The sequence below is a fragment of the Thermobia domestica genome, chromosome 8 (assembly GCF_964235325.1).
Source record: "Thermobia domestica chromosome 8, izTheDome1.hap1.1, whole genome shotgun sequence".
NCBI classification, from domain to species: Eukaryota; Metazoa; Arthropoda; class Insecta; order Zygentoma; family Lepismatidae; genus Thermobia; species Thermobia domestica.
The window spans coordinates 226085616-226103219 of NC_137461.1; the positions used below are offsets into that span (position 1 = coordinate 226085616).

At 34.0% G+C, this 17604-nt stretch overlaps 2 protein-coding genes across 2 annotated transcripts in view; one reads left to right on the top strand and one right to left on the bottom strand.

The window, feature by feature from the left end:
• LOC145692482 (uncharacterized) overlaps nt 1–17604 on the top strand; it is a 617057-nt gene that overhangs the window by 424890 nt on the left and 174563 nt on the right. The window lies entirely within an intron of this gene.
• LOC145691949 (cholesterol 7-desaturase nvd-like) overlaps nt 15177–17604 on the bottom strand; it is a 66627-nt gene continuing 64199 nt past the window's right edge. Inside the window, exon 8 of the mRNA XM_081767250.1 lies at nt 15177–15360. Coding sequence (XP_081623376.1) covers nt 15193–15360 — 168 coding nt within the window. The 3' untranslated portion in view covers nt 15177–15192. The remainder of the gene's footprint in view (nt 15361–17604) is intronic.

Below are 17604 nucleotides of genomic sequence, written 5' to 3' on the forward strand. Positions count from 1 at the left end.
GCCATAGACGTGTATTGCGTATAGTGGTAGGATCCGTCCATGCTCTAAGGTGACTGTATAAACAAAATGGAAATATGATTTTCCTCTTCTTCTTCTTCTGGTGAAAATTGATCCTTGCTATGTATAATGTGAATAGTTCTTGTATTGGGTAGATATTTTGGACTCCGCCCACTGTCGGCTATGAACTGAATCTGAGATAGTCAACAATCCAAGCTTCCCGTAGCATTTCATAATGTTTTGAAGCCGTAGAATGAGAATCGTACAGACTCCATCTTTGATTAGTTGCTAAGGGATATAGTGTTTCATTGAAGCTATTTGATAGGTCTAATTTGGCCTTGGGTTCCCACGAAGTTACTTTCCGTTGTATATATTGAAACATTACTGGTAGAGTGTGAATTCTTAAGGGAATATAGCCCAGGTTATATCGTAATATGGGAGATACCATCGAATGATATTAATATGACATTTTTCTGTTTAAAGTCACGTTATGACGTATATTTTAGTTTGAATAGGTAGAAATGGAATGGATGAGAAACTACCAATGTGAGGACTTCCGAAATTTTGCGTATTCTCTCTCTCTCTCTCTCTCTCTCTCTCTCTCTCTGTGTGTGTGTGTGTGTGTGTGTATGTGTGTGTGTGTGTGTGTGTGTGTGTGTGTGTGTGTGTGTTTGTGTTTGTGTGTAATTGATTGATTTGCGTTTCACAGCAGAAAGAATCGAATCAATTTAATGTCTTCAAATATTCAGTGCTCTCTCATTGAGAATCCAACTAGGATCCGTGTAAGTACCAAAGGCGTATGAGCTAACCAGAATAGTACTAGAATTAACTGTCACTTTTCGAGAAATGGATTTACAGTTTACGATAAAACCTGAATCATCATAATTCGCTTTCACCGAGAATCGAGCCAGGACCCATGTCATTTATGACGAAGGAAAAAAAACATCAAAATGTTTTATGATGAGAGCCGTTAAGTATTTTCGCTTAAGAGACAACTTACTTTATCGTACACAAAAACATCCAGAACTAGGTTTATGAAAATATATATGACAATAATAATAATAATAAAACAAAAATAACACATAATACGATGCTAAACAAGATATTCAAGTAAATATCACATCAACTATAATAATAAAAATAGAAAATTATTCTATTCTAGAAGAATTCAGATTAATTCAGAATATCTCCGAGGCTATATGAGACGTGGATCTACATCTTAACGTTGAACCTTTCATCTGTTCATGTTAAAATAAATATTTTAAACGCCGTTTTACATATTAAAAAATTGATGTTAGTCCTACAGAGGAATGAGAATATGAGAACTCTGTGAAAACCCATGGACATACTGTTATGAACCACAAAATCTCATATATGAGAATCGATCCAGAGAATTGAGCATTCTACCAGTGAGCCACCATGCATTCTAAAACCCATTGAATTTGTGAGTAGAAGAACAATACAAGTGATAAAATAAGCCGTTTTAGTTAACATAAAAAGATAAATTTTCCTCTACCTTGGTATAACTGCTTTAGAAAAATAATAAAATGAAAATAATTAATACAGTATCACATTATTGTTTTGGGAAAGCCAAGCAGTCAACTGACCTTGATTGTAGCTTCGTTATCTCACGATTTAAGATTCTGTGCACAAAATCCATTTTCGTGAGAACTGGGTTCGAATCTTTGACCTCACGAATCAGAGTTGAACTAAATTTGTGGTGTACATCATTTTCATAGTTTCTCTCAGGGATATAATCGTGGATGTTCAAATGAAAGATTTTTCATCTTCGAGTTGATTTTAAATATATTTTTTTCGACTCACTGCCACCCCAACGTGAATCGAATCCGAGTATATGCTAGGATCCATTCTGGCATTTTGTCTGGTTGAAATGAAAAAAAAAAATCATTCAGGATTATAGCTTTAATATTGAAGTAAAATAATAATACGTAAGAAATGTGGTACGAGAGATAAATTTACAGTACAAGAGATAAACTCAAACTCGAATCATAATGCTCTCTCACCGAGAATCGAACCCGGACCCCTTGTAAGTACCAAAGGCACATGCGTTGACCAGAATAGTATTGGAGCTAATTGTCACTTTTCGACAAATGGATTTACAATTTAAGATGGAACCCGAATCATCATAATGTCTTCAAATTTACAATGCGCTCTCACCAAGAAGTGAGCCAGGACCTCTGTAAGTACCAAATGAAAGATTTTTCATCTTCTAGTTGATCTGAAATATATATTTTTGACTGAGTGTTACCCCACCGGAATCGAATCCCAGTATATGCTAGGACCCACTCTGGCATTTGTCTGATTGAAATGAAGAAGAAAACTCATTCTGGATTATAGCTTTGGTGTTGAAGTAAGATAATAATACGAAAAAAATGTGATACGAGAGATGAGTTTACACTTTAAAATGGAACTCGAACTCGAATTATAATGCTCTCTCACCGAGAATCGAATCCGGACTCGAACCTACATGTTGTTCACTTATCGTGAACAGAAAACAAACGATAATTATACGGCCTGTTGTTGATTAACAGATTGAAATACGTGTAAAGCTCCGTAGCGAAAAGAAACATGTAATGTAAAATGAGGATTAAAGAAGACATACACACACACGCACGCACACATACATACACGCTGCTGTTCAGTGCAAAGAGAAAGAGAAAGGTGAAGTGTTCAGAAGGGAATCAAATCAAGGTTGATTGCATATCAAGTTTGTTTGTCTGAGACGCTGTGAAATAACACTACATCTTACACTGAGAAATGTTACGCTAATCATTTGAATGTGCTTGAATAAAAGAATGCTGAAACGTAGAGAGAAAAAATATGTTTGCAATTTGTCTTCCAGTGAGCATGTGGATCACCGAACTTGATTTACTGAAATGTATGTCAACTTTGATTCCGTTACGAGACGTGCTGAATCGTAGAAAAAAAAAATACAGTAAGTAGAACCGTTGATCCTGGTTGTGAGAATGGAAGTGTCAAGCTAACGCATACATACATACATACATGCAGCTTCGACTTACGTACAGTGATAGCATAATCTGAGACAATTTTTTAAAAGAAATCTAATACTTCATAATGACATTGAATTGTAGTGAAGCGACCTATGAAAATATTACTTTCAGTTTTATATCACTATTTATTATCGTAGTGTAATTTTCTTTCGTATATATGTACTACATAAATAAAAGTACAAGCCAAAACAGTAAAGAATATTCAGTTCAAAGATGGGGGTGAATAATCGAACTCCCTAATGTTTAGACATCATTTTCACAATAGTTGTATTATGTAACTTATCAATTTATTCCAGGCGCAAACCGAAGGGAAACATTTATATGAATCAATAGGTCTTATTGAGCTAAACAATGTGGTATTAAAACGTAAAAAAGAAATATGTTTTGAAATTTCAATGATCTCTCAAGGGGAATTGAGCCTAGGACGGTATGTATGGCACACGCGCTAACCAGCAAAACATCAAATTTTCAGCGGTGATCGAAACCAGGACCGTGTTCATAAGACACACGTGCTAACCATTAGAGCAGCAGGGAAGGAATATGTTGCAAGAAGTGATAAAGGTCGCCACTCCATTATAGTCTTCCCAACGTTACGAACCATATGCGTAAATTATGCATTAGGAACTTTTATAGTTAGGAAATCTGAAAATTTGCGTACCTGTGTCATATGTATGAATTAAATGTCGAAAATGAAAACGAGATATTGAATATTAATTAACTAAATCTGTGACCCATGGAACTCGCAGGTACAATGTCGAGTTCACAAAAGCTCTTCATTGACTTCTGTCCTTAGTCACCTGGATCCAGTTTCTACTTTGTATTTCTGTTTCTGCGAGATCCATCTTAATATTGTCTTTCCATCTGCGGATATGTCTTCGTAATGATCGTCCCCTTGCGGGTCATGTAGGAATTCATCACAGGGGAATCAGAAAGAAGAATTCAATGTCGTAGCCTTTCTGATTACGAACGAGTAGTAAACATATTTCGTTTTTGACAACTGCTCTTATCATAATCTGAGCTGTCATATATTCATTCACTAAGAGGGGTGAAGACTTTTAGAAAAGATGGAAATGCATTAGTGTTATTTACTCTAATACTAATAAAAAACATTACAATCTAATTGAGGTGACCAAAGTGACATTAAACCGTAAATAAAATACGAACCACTGTGCCCTTGATCTGGTGCAAGAGCAGTATATCGGGAATCGAACCCGGGACCACGCAAACACAAGTGAAATATTCATATAAATCGATGGACACTATAAAGCTGAACAGAATGACATTAAAACCTAAAATGAAGAGTGACCCAAAGAGAATCGAACCCGGGACCATGCAAACCTTAGTCATTTATATCAATCGTTAGATCATATTGAGATTTGAACAATGTGACACTAAAGCTGACACTTTATAAAATTCAACGGTTTATGACAAATTTTTACGAAGAATTTGCAGTTAGCTGATTTACATTAGCGTTTTTCACGAGTTAAGACTTTATACTGCTAGATTTACGAAAACAAGATTTTTAAAAAAAGCAAATGAAATAATTAATACCAGTGAGAATACTAGTAAAGAAGTAACTAACTGTAGTAATAAAAAAAAGTTTCCATTATGTTACGGAAACACGATTTTTTAAAAAAATACATTAAAATAATAATCAAAGTCAATACTATTAAACTATCAAAATACTATATTAAAAAAGACGTTAGAAAAACAAGATTTTATTAGAAAAGAAGCATTGATATATTAATCAAAACTAATACTATTAAACTATGAAAATACCATACTAAAAATAATAAAAATGGTTCCCTTACGTAATGTAAAACAACAAGAAATAAATCCCTACATATACTAACAGTAATAGTAAACTAAATAACTAGGTATGAAATGAACTCTCAGGGGGATAATATTAAAACCAAAATATCACATAATACAATGCTAAGCAGTATATTTAAGTAAACATTACATAATTTGTGCTGTGAGGGATGAAAACTTTAAGAAAGATGGAAATACATTAGTGTTATTTATCCTAATACTAATAAAAACATTAAATCTTATTGAGGTGACCAAAGTGACATTAAACCGTAAAATAAAATATGAACCACTGTGCCCTTGTTCTTGTGCAAGAGTGGTCCATGGGGAATCGAACACGGAACCACGCAATCGAATTGGGGACTACCCTAACCAAAGGACTATTAAGTAAATATTACATTAAAATCATTCTATTCTAGAAGAATCATAGTATCTCCGAGGCTCTATGAGACATGGATCTACAGCTTAATGTGGGATCCGAACCACTAAGCTTCCGTCAAGAGTCGAACTCAAGTCCTGAAATTCAACGGTAATAGGAGTAAGATAAAACTAAAACCAATGCTGATATCTTGCATACTCGTGCAAATTTCTAATTTCATTATCAATTTTATCTGAAAATCTAGTCTAGAATGACCAGGCGAGGCTATATAAGACGTGAATCTACAGCTTAACGTGGAATCCGAACTACATAAGCTACCGCCAATAAACGAACTCAAGTTTTCCCCCACCAAAGGCACGCACATTCACGGAAACAAGATTTTAAGAAAAATGAATAACTAATATAAATACCAATCCTATTAAAGAAATAACTAACTACAGTAATAAAATAATCTTTCATTACGTTACAAAAACAATGGAATTGCGACCGAATTCTACGAAAAAATAAAAAGTTTCAGTTAATAGGATTTGTCAATATTATACTGCTAGACTATACTAATAAAACATAATTGACATGTAAAAAAAAAATGAATGAAAGCCCATTCCGGTGTGGTCACACAGACGAAAATGTTTAACGCCCAACGATTATGTCCCGATACAGAAACTATGAACACGAATATTGTACACTACATACTTAATACAACTCTGGCTTCTGAGGTCCCTGGTTCGATCTTAGCTCCCATCAAGTGGGTTTTGTGTTCATAACAATCTTAATTCAACTCTGGTTCGTGAGGTCCCTGGTTCGATCTTAGCTCCCATCAAATGTGTTTGGTGTTCATAACAACCTTAATTCAATTCTGGTTCGTGAGGTCCCAGAGTCGATTCCAGATGAATGTGTGAGGAAGTGGGAGTATCCAAGAAAACCTATGAACAGATGTTGTCCATCACAAACTTAATTCAACTCTCATTCATGAGGCCGTTGGTTCGATTCCAGCTCCCACCAAATGGGCTTTGTGGTGACCAAGAATAAAGTTTTATTTCAAACCAACATCAAGATTTAAAATAAAACATCCCATAGTATGTTAAGTAGTATGATTGCATTTCATGTAGTCTCGTTAGTGATCATGACGATAAAATATTGGTAGGATGAATATCGTTCGGAAGAAAAATGAAATAATTAAACGAATAGAAACTGTTTTCTTTCTTAAGAAAAAAGTCACAGTGTTTCCCAAATATTTTTTTCAATATTGTAACAGCGTCTGTGGGATTTTATCGTACGGATAACGCAACACAAAGCAGCACGAATGTATTTAATCGTACCGAAATTCAAATTCTCATTTATTATCCAATACATTCTGCTTTGATTGTCATTTTATAATCAGAATATAACGTTCATTATCTTAGCACATAGCTTAAATTATTAGATACTACAATATATTTTGTTTCATTTGATCAAGTGCTTTATTAGCGTTTCACATCTCCGTGTTTAATTCGCACTTTATAACACGAATTTCCTGAACCTTGTGATGGGAGTTACGACACTCATCCTTGCTACGTGTGGTCTCGGTTTGGATCACCAAACAAGTTAGATACAAAGTTCTATGTTTTGCATAGTTCGCATCTTACTTTAGGTACATTTTGTTTCTTATACAAGTTTGTAATTTTGTAATGCATTACATAAGCATATATCCGGTGCCGTAACATTGATTAAGCTTGTGACAGTTGTATCATCACCATTTTATTTAATTTTTAAATAAATCTTTTTAATTCAATCTTGCATATAGTTATGAACGTTAGTGAATACAATTTTCATTTTCATTTTTGTGATGCAAAGGACATTCTCTATTTTCCTTTACTATCCGAGAGTAAGACTTTTTTTTTTGTATACCTGTCGTCGCGGCGAGGACAGTTGAAAGACCCTTCTATTGTCTCTTAATACCGCTGCCTAAGCCACATGCGTAGAAGACCACACATACAGAGGACCCAGCGTGAACCCAAGAAAGAAAAACAAAACAGCTTTTAGCATCTTTTTGTGAAATTGAGAAAAATAATAAAGTCTGAACACATTGAATAGAATCCAAGTGGAAAATAATCTCTGTGAATTTGTCAAAATCACAGCATAGACCATATGTCGCCACGCAGTACCAAGATAAAATTTTGACACAGGTCTGTAACTTGGTTCAAAAGCACGCACGAGACTAATAGTCGCCGAATCAACAACTATAAAAATTTTAGATATAATATGTGAAATGTAAAAAAATCACGTACGTTGGAGAAACGACGCTCGAACACCGTAAATAGGCGGAGACCAAGAAAATAAAAATTTAGGACATCAAAATAATCTAACGAATAAGAGAACAGAGACGAAATCGAAGACACCGTTAGAGGCGTATCCAAAAAAATCGACAGGTTAAAAATTCAAAACTCCAGGTCAGTCGTATCCAAGTACATCACGGGGAAACATCATATCACCACAACACAAAAATACACCCGGAACTTACACACACAATACATTGATAATCAAAAGTTAATCAACCGAGAATAATGTGCGACTAAACTCACCGAAGCCGAGTGTGCGGAACTGACAATTTTTCTTAGGCATAGGAACTTACACATTGATCTTCTTCAAATATATATATATAAACTTTTAACGCTGCTAATATATATATCGCGAAACGCTTACAGACATTTTTTTGAGTGACAGAATTTCGCACTTATAATTATAAACATATTCACGAGCAATTACAGACAATTAGCAATAACGGATGGCCTACATACTCACCGAAAGCACTTAGACTAGTTTCAATAATACATAATCAGTTTTGAAGTACTATACACAATACTTAAAAACAATAAATACTATTTATCCGTGTAACACTACACTTCTGAGACATAGAGTGATGTTGGTGCAGTGTAACGTTTGAAAGTGCTGTTAGTGAAAGTGCATCCTATCAGAAATGGACCAACAGAAGCCCCACCTTGATGGATCAGGAGACGCCCAAGAGCGACGCCCCTTGCAGTTTAAGAGGAGGACGCAGCTGGAATCGAAGAGAGGAACTCCGGATCCAGGACACTTCTCACGGAAGAAGGAACCCAAGAAACGCAGGGACATCTGTATGTGTGTGGTCAGCTCAATGGTGACTACGAAAGTGGTGAGAGCAGTGTGGACGGCGAAAGGTAGGACCCATCCAAATTATTTTTTGTTGATGCTAAAAGGGAAATTTTCGGCATTGAATAAAATGCAAGACGTTCGCGGTATGAAAGTCGGAACTATTTGAAAACTGTAAACGCATTTACACCGCGTGAAGAAAAGATTTTCCAATTCGAACTATAATTACTAAACATTAGAATTCTTTTTTTTTCTTTCTTTTTGAGCAAGGCTTATTGAAAATAGAGAGACTTTTTTTTACAATGGAACTTATATATATATATATATATATATATATATATATATATATATATATATATATATATATATATATATATATATATATATATATATATTCTGTGACTTCAGTGAACATGTCGTTGTTTTTATTAAAGAGATAGTAGTGTATGTCATTATTCTAATTGTCACTTAGGATTTTTAAATAATATATCAAGAAAGTTAATTTAAATGTAGATCAAATAACAGGTTGTAGACCTTTAACAACTCGAGCTGTGAAATTTGTCATGAAAGAAGTATTTACTTTACCATATGGAAGTTTGTATGAAGCGAAAGTGCATCATCTGCGCTATGGACATGCAATATTAGAAATTTAAGATAATTTCGAACAAGGCGTAATATGTATTCCTAGAAAATATATTCAAGACATTGCTTCAATTGTCCAAAGATTATTGTGTTTGTAAAGTCATTTTGCATAGAAGTTTACGGACTAAATGAATCTTTTTCGATCAATATGCTAGTAAAACTCTAATAAATAATACTGTAATGTCTCAACAAAAGCATGTTATGTAAGAGAGCTAAAAGATTAATTAGTAATTATAATATATATATGCGACTAGTCTCGCCATTAAGCATTTTCTTGGTTAGACATACGTAATCCGTAAATAAAGCGGAACCGACATTATTTTCAGCCAGGTAGAATACTGATGGAAAACACGAAGTAGGCTAAGTAAAGCCGCAATTATTACGTCATTCTGATCCTCTAACAATAGAGCGATCAGAAGTTTATGCGCATAGACTAGACAAATAAATGAAAATATACGGTCATATACCGATCTTATTAATGATACAGAGAGAGAAAATCACGAAAACTCAATATATATATTTGTTAAAATCTCGAGAGACGTCTGTGCATTTATTATTAATATTCATATATTATTTGATTTTTATGTATGTATGCATGTCTTTACTTATAATTTTTTATATATATCTATATATGTTTGTGTCTGTTGATTTTCTATTTGTGCTAATATGTGTATATATATAGCCTTTATGCATAATCAAATAGTAATGCTACACTCATTGATTTTATGTATTTGATGGTGTATTCTTGTTAGTTAGGTAAATGTCGAATTGCATATTTAGTGTACTTATTCTCATTCTCAGTTATTAATTTCAATAATTAAAAATGGTTAGCAGTCAGGCAGTAGGTTTACTTAACTCCTTTAGATCACTCTATGTTTCTTTCATACTTCCCATGAATCTCAAATCAGTCATGACTTGTTTTTCGACTTATTTTTATTTATTTATTTCAATTTACTTCAACTTATTTCCACATACCTCAACTCGTTTCAACTTATTTTTAAATCATCCCAATATTTAGTTTTCACCCAAATAAGATGTAGGTAGCTATATTCAAATTCCGTCAAGCAATATAGTATCTTAATTTCGTAAATCTTGGAAAGGTCATAATCAGAACATATCAGCTGATCAACGTAAACTATATGCTTAGCATACGATGTCAAATAATTAGGTATTTTCAAATGCAAAATTGTAATTTAACCAGTTTGGTATGATATCTATGTAAATTAGGAAAGCTCTATATAAAATATAAACAATGCAAGATTGCATCTAGCACTGGTTATAGACATCAATTCCATAGTTTGTTTTTATGTGTCAGGTTAATGATAACAATTCATTCACTACATAGGTCAAGAAAGAAAACCAAGATGTAATTTACTTGAATTGATTTCTTTTTGTGTTAAGGCTTTATGCCTTATTCTGAACATATGTTGTCACAAAACTCAACATTCAATGTTAATTTTAGAAAAACATTCTCTTGTTGTTGTTTTCGTTTGCTCATTAAAACTTTTATTACATTGTTAACCCCAAATTCGTAAGCTTTTTCTTTCACAAACAAGTTGTATCCCTAACCTAAAGCATAACATTGCTTTCCAAAGGATCTGTTAGGCAAATTAAACAAATATAAGCAATTTCTCGATTCTAGTGGGGATTAGACTGATTTTCAGAATTTTCAACTAAAATTTTAAATTCTAGATATTCGTTTATGTTTTGGTATTATTATTACTACTACTATTATCATTCAGTCCATTTGGAAAGTGAAAGTCAGTCTAGTTCGTCCACACAAACCAAACATTAGAGCAAAATTCTCTTTCAGCGTTGCAGCATGTGAATACAGGATACGTATGCGAATAATATCATTCTCATTTGCTTACACGGTTTTAGAGGGATCTTGTTTCCCTAAAGCCCTGGGACACCGCGGGGAGATAGGATTTCCAAACCGTGAAACTAGTCCTTATCGAGTCACAAACCATTTTAGTTCGGGGAACGGAGACTTTAACGGTGGTGCACAGGGAATAAAGAGTGACAGACGGAATATGAACCCGAGACCCGCCATCTCATTTTTTTATTTTTATTATTTCAAAATCTGGCGCTACAAGCGATCAGCACCGGGATCTCTCTCTTTCATTTTTCAAATTTTATAAGCTTATCCCTGAGCTTTTAACGGTGCATGTCATCTTTATTCGAAAAAAGCTAACCGTACGTTCATTACGTTGAAATTTCTATAGTTTTGCTACAACATGAAGGATTGAATAGTCAAAAATATTTTTGTCGTTAAAATTTTGATCCATTTTTAGCCTACCTTACCTAATAAAAGATATCTGACTTATACTAAGTCACTTTTTGATCGAAATTGAGTTAAGAATACTTTTTTTTGTAATAGACTATGTTCTTACTATTGACGAAATAATGTAAGTCTAAAAGCATCCTTCTACTTTGTAACTACTTAATATAGTTTGGAAAACAGTAATATATGGAACACGTAACAGCAGTAAGGAACACGTTTTTTGCTTCTGTAAAATTATGAAATTATGACTTGGTTTATTCTACCAGATATAATAAAATCTTCATCGTAATCAAATCACTGCTGTATAAAAGTCTTTCCAAATCTTCACAATTATCTATCTTGGGTAATTCTTTTTCAGGTTACACCTTAGTGGCTCCAGATTTCGTCACACTTTCTGGTATGCAGACGTTCTCTAGGTTCTTTTTGTTTCGTGGTATCCAAACTAGAATTGTTTTCATCTATTGATCATAATTTCTTTTTACAATTTGTCCAGCGCATTTTGCAGTCCGTGTTAATAATTATTTGATAAGTACCAGTCATTAGTTGCCAAATAATTCGTTTCTATATATTTGGGCAACAAATAGTTCAAATCCGCTACTTTTGGAGTACAGACACGTTACTTTTTGATGTTCGGATCTGGCAACATTGACTCAATAATTTAAATCAACACAATGTGGGGACAAGACATGTAAAAATAATAATTTATTATGATCGATAATAGTGTTAAGTCCATAGTTTTGGAAGTCGAAGTTCAATGGTAATATAGCTTCGGTGCTGAAGTGCTATGAAAGGACGTTCTTCATCGTCCTGCAATTCATCGGTTTTACATATTGAATACCAGAAAATATGCAGCTGAAACTATATCTATTAACTCTCTCCCCGATGGATATTGTGGTTAGCTTGATCATTGACATTGTGGACCTGTATTGAACGAATAGAATGAAAGAATGAAGGATGATAAAGGAAACGAACTATTATAAAATGAAAGATAAATTAACTGTAAGTTTGAGTTAATTATGTGTACTGGACACGTTAGTTGATTGGTAAAGCGTTTACCATTGCACTTACAGATGTTTGTTCCTTCTCTCTAAGTTAATAAAAAACAAATTGTCTTCCTTGCTTTGATTTCACAAGATGGAGTCTGTATGATTCTCATCCTACGGCTTCAAAACTATATGAAATACTATAGGAAGCTTCGATTGTTGAATATCTCAGCTTTAGTTCATAGCCGACGGTGGGCGGAGTCCAAAATATCTACCCAATACAAGAACTATTCAGATTGTACTAGTACATAGCAAGGATCAATTTTCACCAGAAGAAGAAGAGGGAAAATCGTGTTTCCGTTTTGTTTATACAGTCACTTTAGAGCATGGACGGATCCTACCATTTAAGAATTTTCCCATTCGCTGCCCAAATTAATCTACCCTACTTGTGGTCAATTTAGTAAAAAAAAAACCTTATGCTTTTAGTGATAACATAGGATGTGTAAAAGGATTTGAGTATTTGCTAAAGGACGAAATACCTAATCGTAAGAAAACCTTTATCCTCTTTCACGTGTAGAACGAAGACAAATGGATGTAATCTTTGATGATCGAGGAATAATTCGTCCTAGTACTTCACAATGGTCTTTTCCTTGCTTTCGTGTGAAAAATAAGCCAGGAAGTAAAAGACTTGTAGTGAACTATCAATTTATAAATTCTCGTTTGTATTTAAATGCTCAATATACTCCTCGTATGGAAGATGTGTTATCTAGTATATCACAAGGCGTTATTTATAGCCATTTTGATGTTCATGCCGCTTGGCTCTTGAATACAAAAGGGAGAACAACAGAAATCCTGAGTAATGGGCACAGTTCGAAAGCCCTATTCTATAAGTGGCTTAAGAAGTCGATATATTGTAATTTTGAAGTCACATTCTGGAGATTAAAGTTACGGTACGTTGAAAATATTATATACAAGTCAAACGAGTGAATGTTCGAAATAGTAGTGGAAAGCGTTTCAGCTACAGAGCGATTCTTTTGAAACTCACGGATTTTATTTGGGTCTAGAATTTCTAACTGAAGTCCGATTTTCATGCGATGTGTGGCAAACGATCAAGGAAGAATGGGAGATTATGGGACTATGTGTACTGGTTTAAATTCATCTTGGGTAATATCGATCAGGTCTCAAGATAAACAGCAAATTTTCGCCAGTGTACCTTACAATTGGAATGTATTAAGCGAAATTGCGGAATACAAATTAACTATTAGTCAGAATACAAATTAAGTGTTAGTAGAAACACCCATAAATAACATGCGTATAGCTATAGCCGGTTTCTTGCCACAAACAACGGAGAGATTTCTTGGGCAACCTAAGGAGTCGATAACTGACATCTCACACAACAGTCGCCTGTGGTGTCCGATGCGTCCCTGTCTCACTCAGAAGCGATTCTATCTCTTCCAATTTATTTACTAGCGACCACATTATGTTCCTCTCCTTGGCAGAACGTGAAGCAAACTTGTTTCTGAATGCCCTTTGCGTAGCAACAAATTCCGTTCTCCAAAACTTTTAAGGACAAACTCGTGTTGTTCCAAAGAATACACTATTCTCACTGTGCGCTGATCATACCCACATAGTAGCAAGAATAGTATATAGCACAATTCCCAATACAGCGGCCCAGTTTCCTGCTTCTTCTTGACCTTGGTGAGGTTGCCATCTAACAAAAAGAACTCAAATCTCCGTACCGCACCACACATCATTCCAATTGTAAGGTACACTAGCGAAAATTTGCTGTTTTTCTTGACGCGTGATCGATATTAACCCGGATGAATTTAAACCAGTAAATATAGTACCATTAATCTCTCACCCTTCCTTAATCATTTGCCACAAGTCGTATTAAAATCGGACTTCGGTTAAAAATTCTAGGCGCAAATGAAACCGGTGAGTTTTAAAAGAATTACCCTGTATTTTGTACAACGTTTGAATTTTTGAATGACCATGAATCTAATCGAGCATGTTGATACATGTTTTGTTGGAGGTATTCCTAAGATATGAAATAGCAAGAAGATATATTATGTTGTTATAATTTGTGAGTTATTTGTCATCCTAATTAATTACAATATAAAAGTTGATGTTTGTATGTCAGAATTATTCATATCTTGGAATTTTTAATTTGCTATTTAACTATCATGCAGAAACCATGGAATATTTACTGATGTTATATATTAAATGAAATATTCCATGTTTGTTGTTATATGTATCACTCTACAATTTTGCTTGTTATAAAGTTAATTGTTGAAATCTTGATTATAATTTTCCTGCAAATTCAATTTTTCGATATATTAACACGATGTTACGAGTTTCATTCGGAATATTTAGCTGGGCGTTCTTTAAATCTCAAGATTGGTATAGTTTTATTTTTGACATTGTACGTAGTTTACTCATTAATTCTGGACTGATAAATATTAGTGTGGATGAATCCAAAGGATGCATTCTTTAAACATTACTGTTTCTCTGAGGTACTTGAGGTATATAAGACGAGGCCGCGTTATAGTACGTGGGGAAGTGTGTGAGTTTGAAGCGGCCGGGGTGTGATGATAATTGTAATTCCTTCTTTGCGTAGCGAAAACAAGTGTGAAGTGCCGTATCACCTCCACACTGTGCATGGGTTTTATTGGCCTTCTTCGAGTGCAATTCATACCTTTACTTACACAGTTTCAGAGAAGATTAACCTGGGACATACGACCAACTAAGATGGTATAAATACATTCCTATGTAAGTATGACTAAACTTATATACGTAGTTGACCAAGCTAGAAAGAAAGCCAACTTAGCTGAAGGTTTCCCTGGTAATATATAATTGTGGAAAATGATTAACATTTGACACTTCTAACAGATAATATTCATCTGTCAATAACAAATTTCTATACGTGTAAGCTCATGGCAGAATGTGTGTATTTATTAGTTACCAATCCAAAGTTGATACATTTATTTGATACTTAAATCGGGGACTATTTTCAGAGTAGAATTGTTTGTACCACTTCCTGTGTTGAGCTAGCGCTTTTTCTTCTTTCAGTAGCATAGGTTTATTCTCGTACTTCTTATGGTTCCAAATAAGGACGTCCCGTTGAAGCTGCGAGTAAGAAACATTGTTAATACAATGTATAATAGAAGATATGAAGAAATTAGTTAGTATCTTTAATTGTAAAAATACTTTAAATATTACGCTTATATTGAATGGTGGCTCCTGAGGGAAGTCATGTCACTAAGAAATTCAGTTTTGCTAGTAGAGCAAAGGAAGAAAAGATGCTTAATGTATTAAATCTTGTATATAGTTTTACGAAGTTAACGACTCATTCTTCTCTTAGAAGCGATAAAATTTATTCATTTATTATTATTATTATTATTATTTTACCATTTTGACTTTCCTCAAGATCCGTCCCTAAACAAATGTACAGATATTCATATAAACATATTCATACAAACTTACGGACTTTATACAGCGTGCAGTCTTAGAACTTAAAAAAAAAACATTCGTTTAATTCTTATTTTGCACTAAATGAGATGGGGAATGTACTAATTCGACTTGCTTATTCTTTTCTGGGAATCCACAAATATGTAAATTCTACATACAAATTTAATCTGACACACAATCATAGTCATAATTCTTGCAAATAAAATCAGAAAAATAAACACACTGCTGAACAAGACTGCATTTATTTAATAAAAACACATTTACACGTGACGTTTCGATCTTCTAGCCAGGATCCTCATCAGACGTACACAAAAAAAAAACTACTCAAGTATATATACCCAATCCATATCCCTTTTTACTCTCTCTCATTCACAGCCAATCAGAAGCGTGGAGATCTATCTGATCTGACCAATGGGAAAACATAACATTTTACCAGAAAGAAACAACAAGGAGCAAACAACCCCATCTCCTTTCTTGAATACATCAATTCACATACCGTACATTTTCTGTATTTATCAATATTCCTCTACTATTAATGCTGATACCTTTGGTCCAATTCATTAAATTTACATCTTCTTCCTTTTCTATCCACCAGGCCTCTTCCCACTTTCTCGGCCACAACCTTTTTTCCTGTTCCAGCACAATAACTTCTTCCCAGTTCACATCATATCCTTTTTCTTTTACGTATTTAAAGATTGCGTTAGTTCCTCTGCCATATTTTACATCATTTTTATTTTGTTTAATTCTTTCTTTCAATAATTTCTCCGTCTCCCCAATGGATTGTGTATATATACTTGAGTAGCTTTTTGTATCACCCAGTGTACGTCTGATGAGGATCTTGGCTAAAAGATCGAAACGTCAGATTTAAACGTGTTTTTATTAAATAAGTGCAGTCTTGTTCAACAGTGTTTTTTTTTTTCAAATTTAATGTAGTATTTCCGCAAATCGAAAGAAAGGAGTTCGATACACCTTACTACTGAGCTATTTACCTTGTGACTTTTTAACCTTCTTACTTACCTTAAAAATACAGGTTTACTTATAAGAAAGAAACGTGTGTGCAAGTTCTATCAACTTTAGTCTTTCTTATATCTACGTATACACAAAATATACTATATATGTATGTATATGTTCCAGTATAACTGTAGAACACCTGGAGCGAATTTTAATCGAACTTGATACCCATCAAACTTGATACTTTACGTATAATCTGATAAAAGAGTATTGCGAGAATAAGATCCTACTAGCACATTTAAGAGAGAGAAAGGAGGTGACATATAAAAATGATTCAAAACGATTGATATTAGTGTGCCAAATCACAGTTTTCGGAGTTGCTGAGGTCAATAGTAACACTTTCTTTGCCAGTTAAGTGCAAACTCAACACAATTAGCACCCCTGGAGGAAAAGAATGAAAGGTTAAAAATAATCGTAAACAACCGATAACTTTGTCGAACCCATAGTTTTCGGGCTTGATAGGTTAATTGGTAGCAGACTCAATGCTGCTTTTAGGTCCACGTTCAGATCCCCTTCCACCCGTAGACACTTAGGAACTAGTGAACGTGTAAAAATATAATAATAAAATATCTATTTTAGTGTTGATTACAAAGCTTTCTGTGCCGCTGACACGAATAGTGACACTCCAGATGCCGTTTAAATCCAACTTAAGCTCTTAGTGTGGTAAAAGTCTCCTAGCATCCCTATAGGACGTGGTGAACATGTAAAAATAATAAAAATGCCATATATTAGTGTTGATTCCATAGTTTTCAGGGACATTGAAATTAATAATGACACTTTTAAATTCAGCCCCAGTGGCTCTAGGGTGCTTCGGAACTGGTGAATGTGTCCAACAGAAATAATAACGATAAAAATAAAGAAAATAATTTGTAATAATAAAAATAAAGAGAA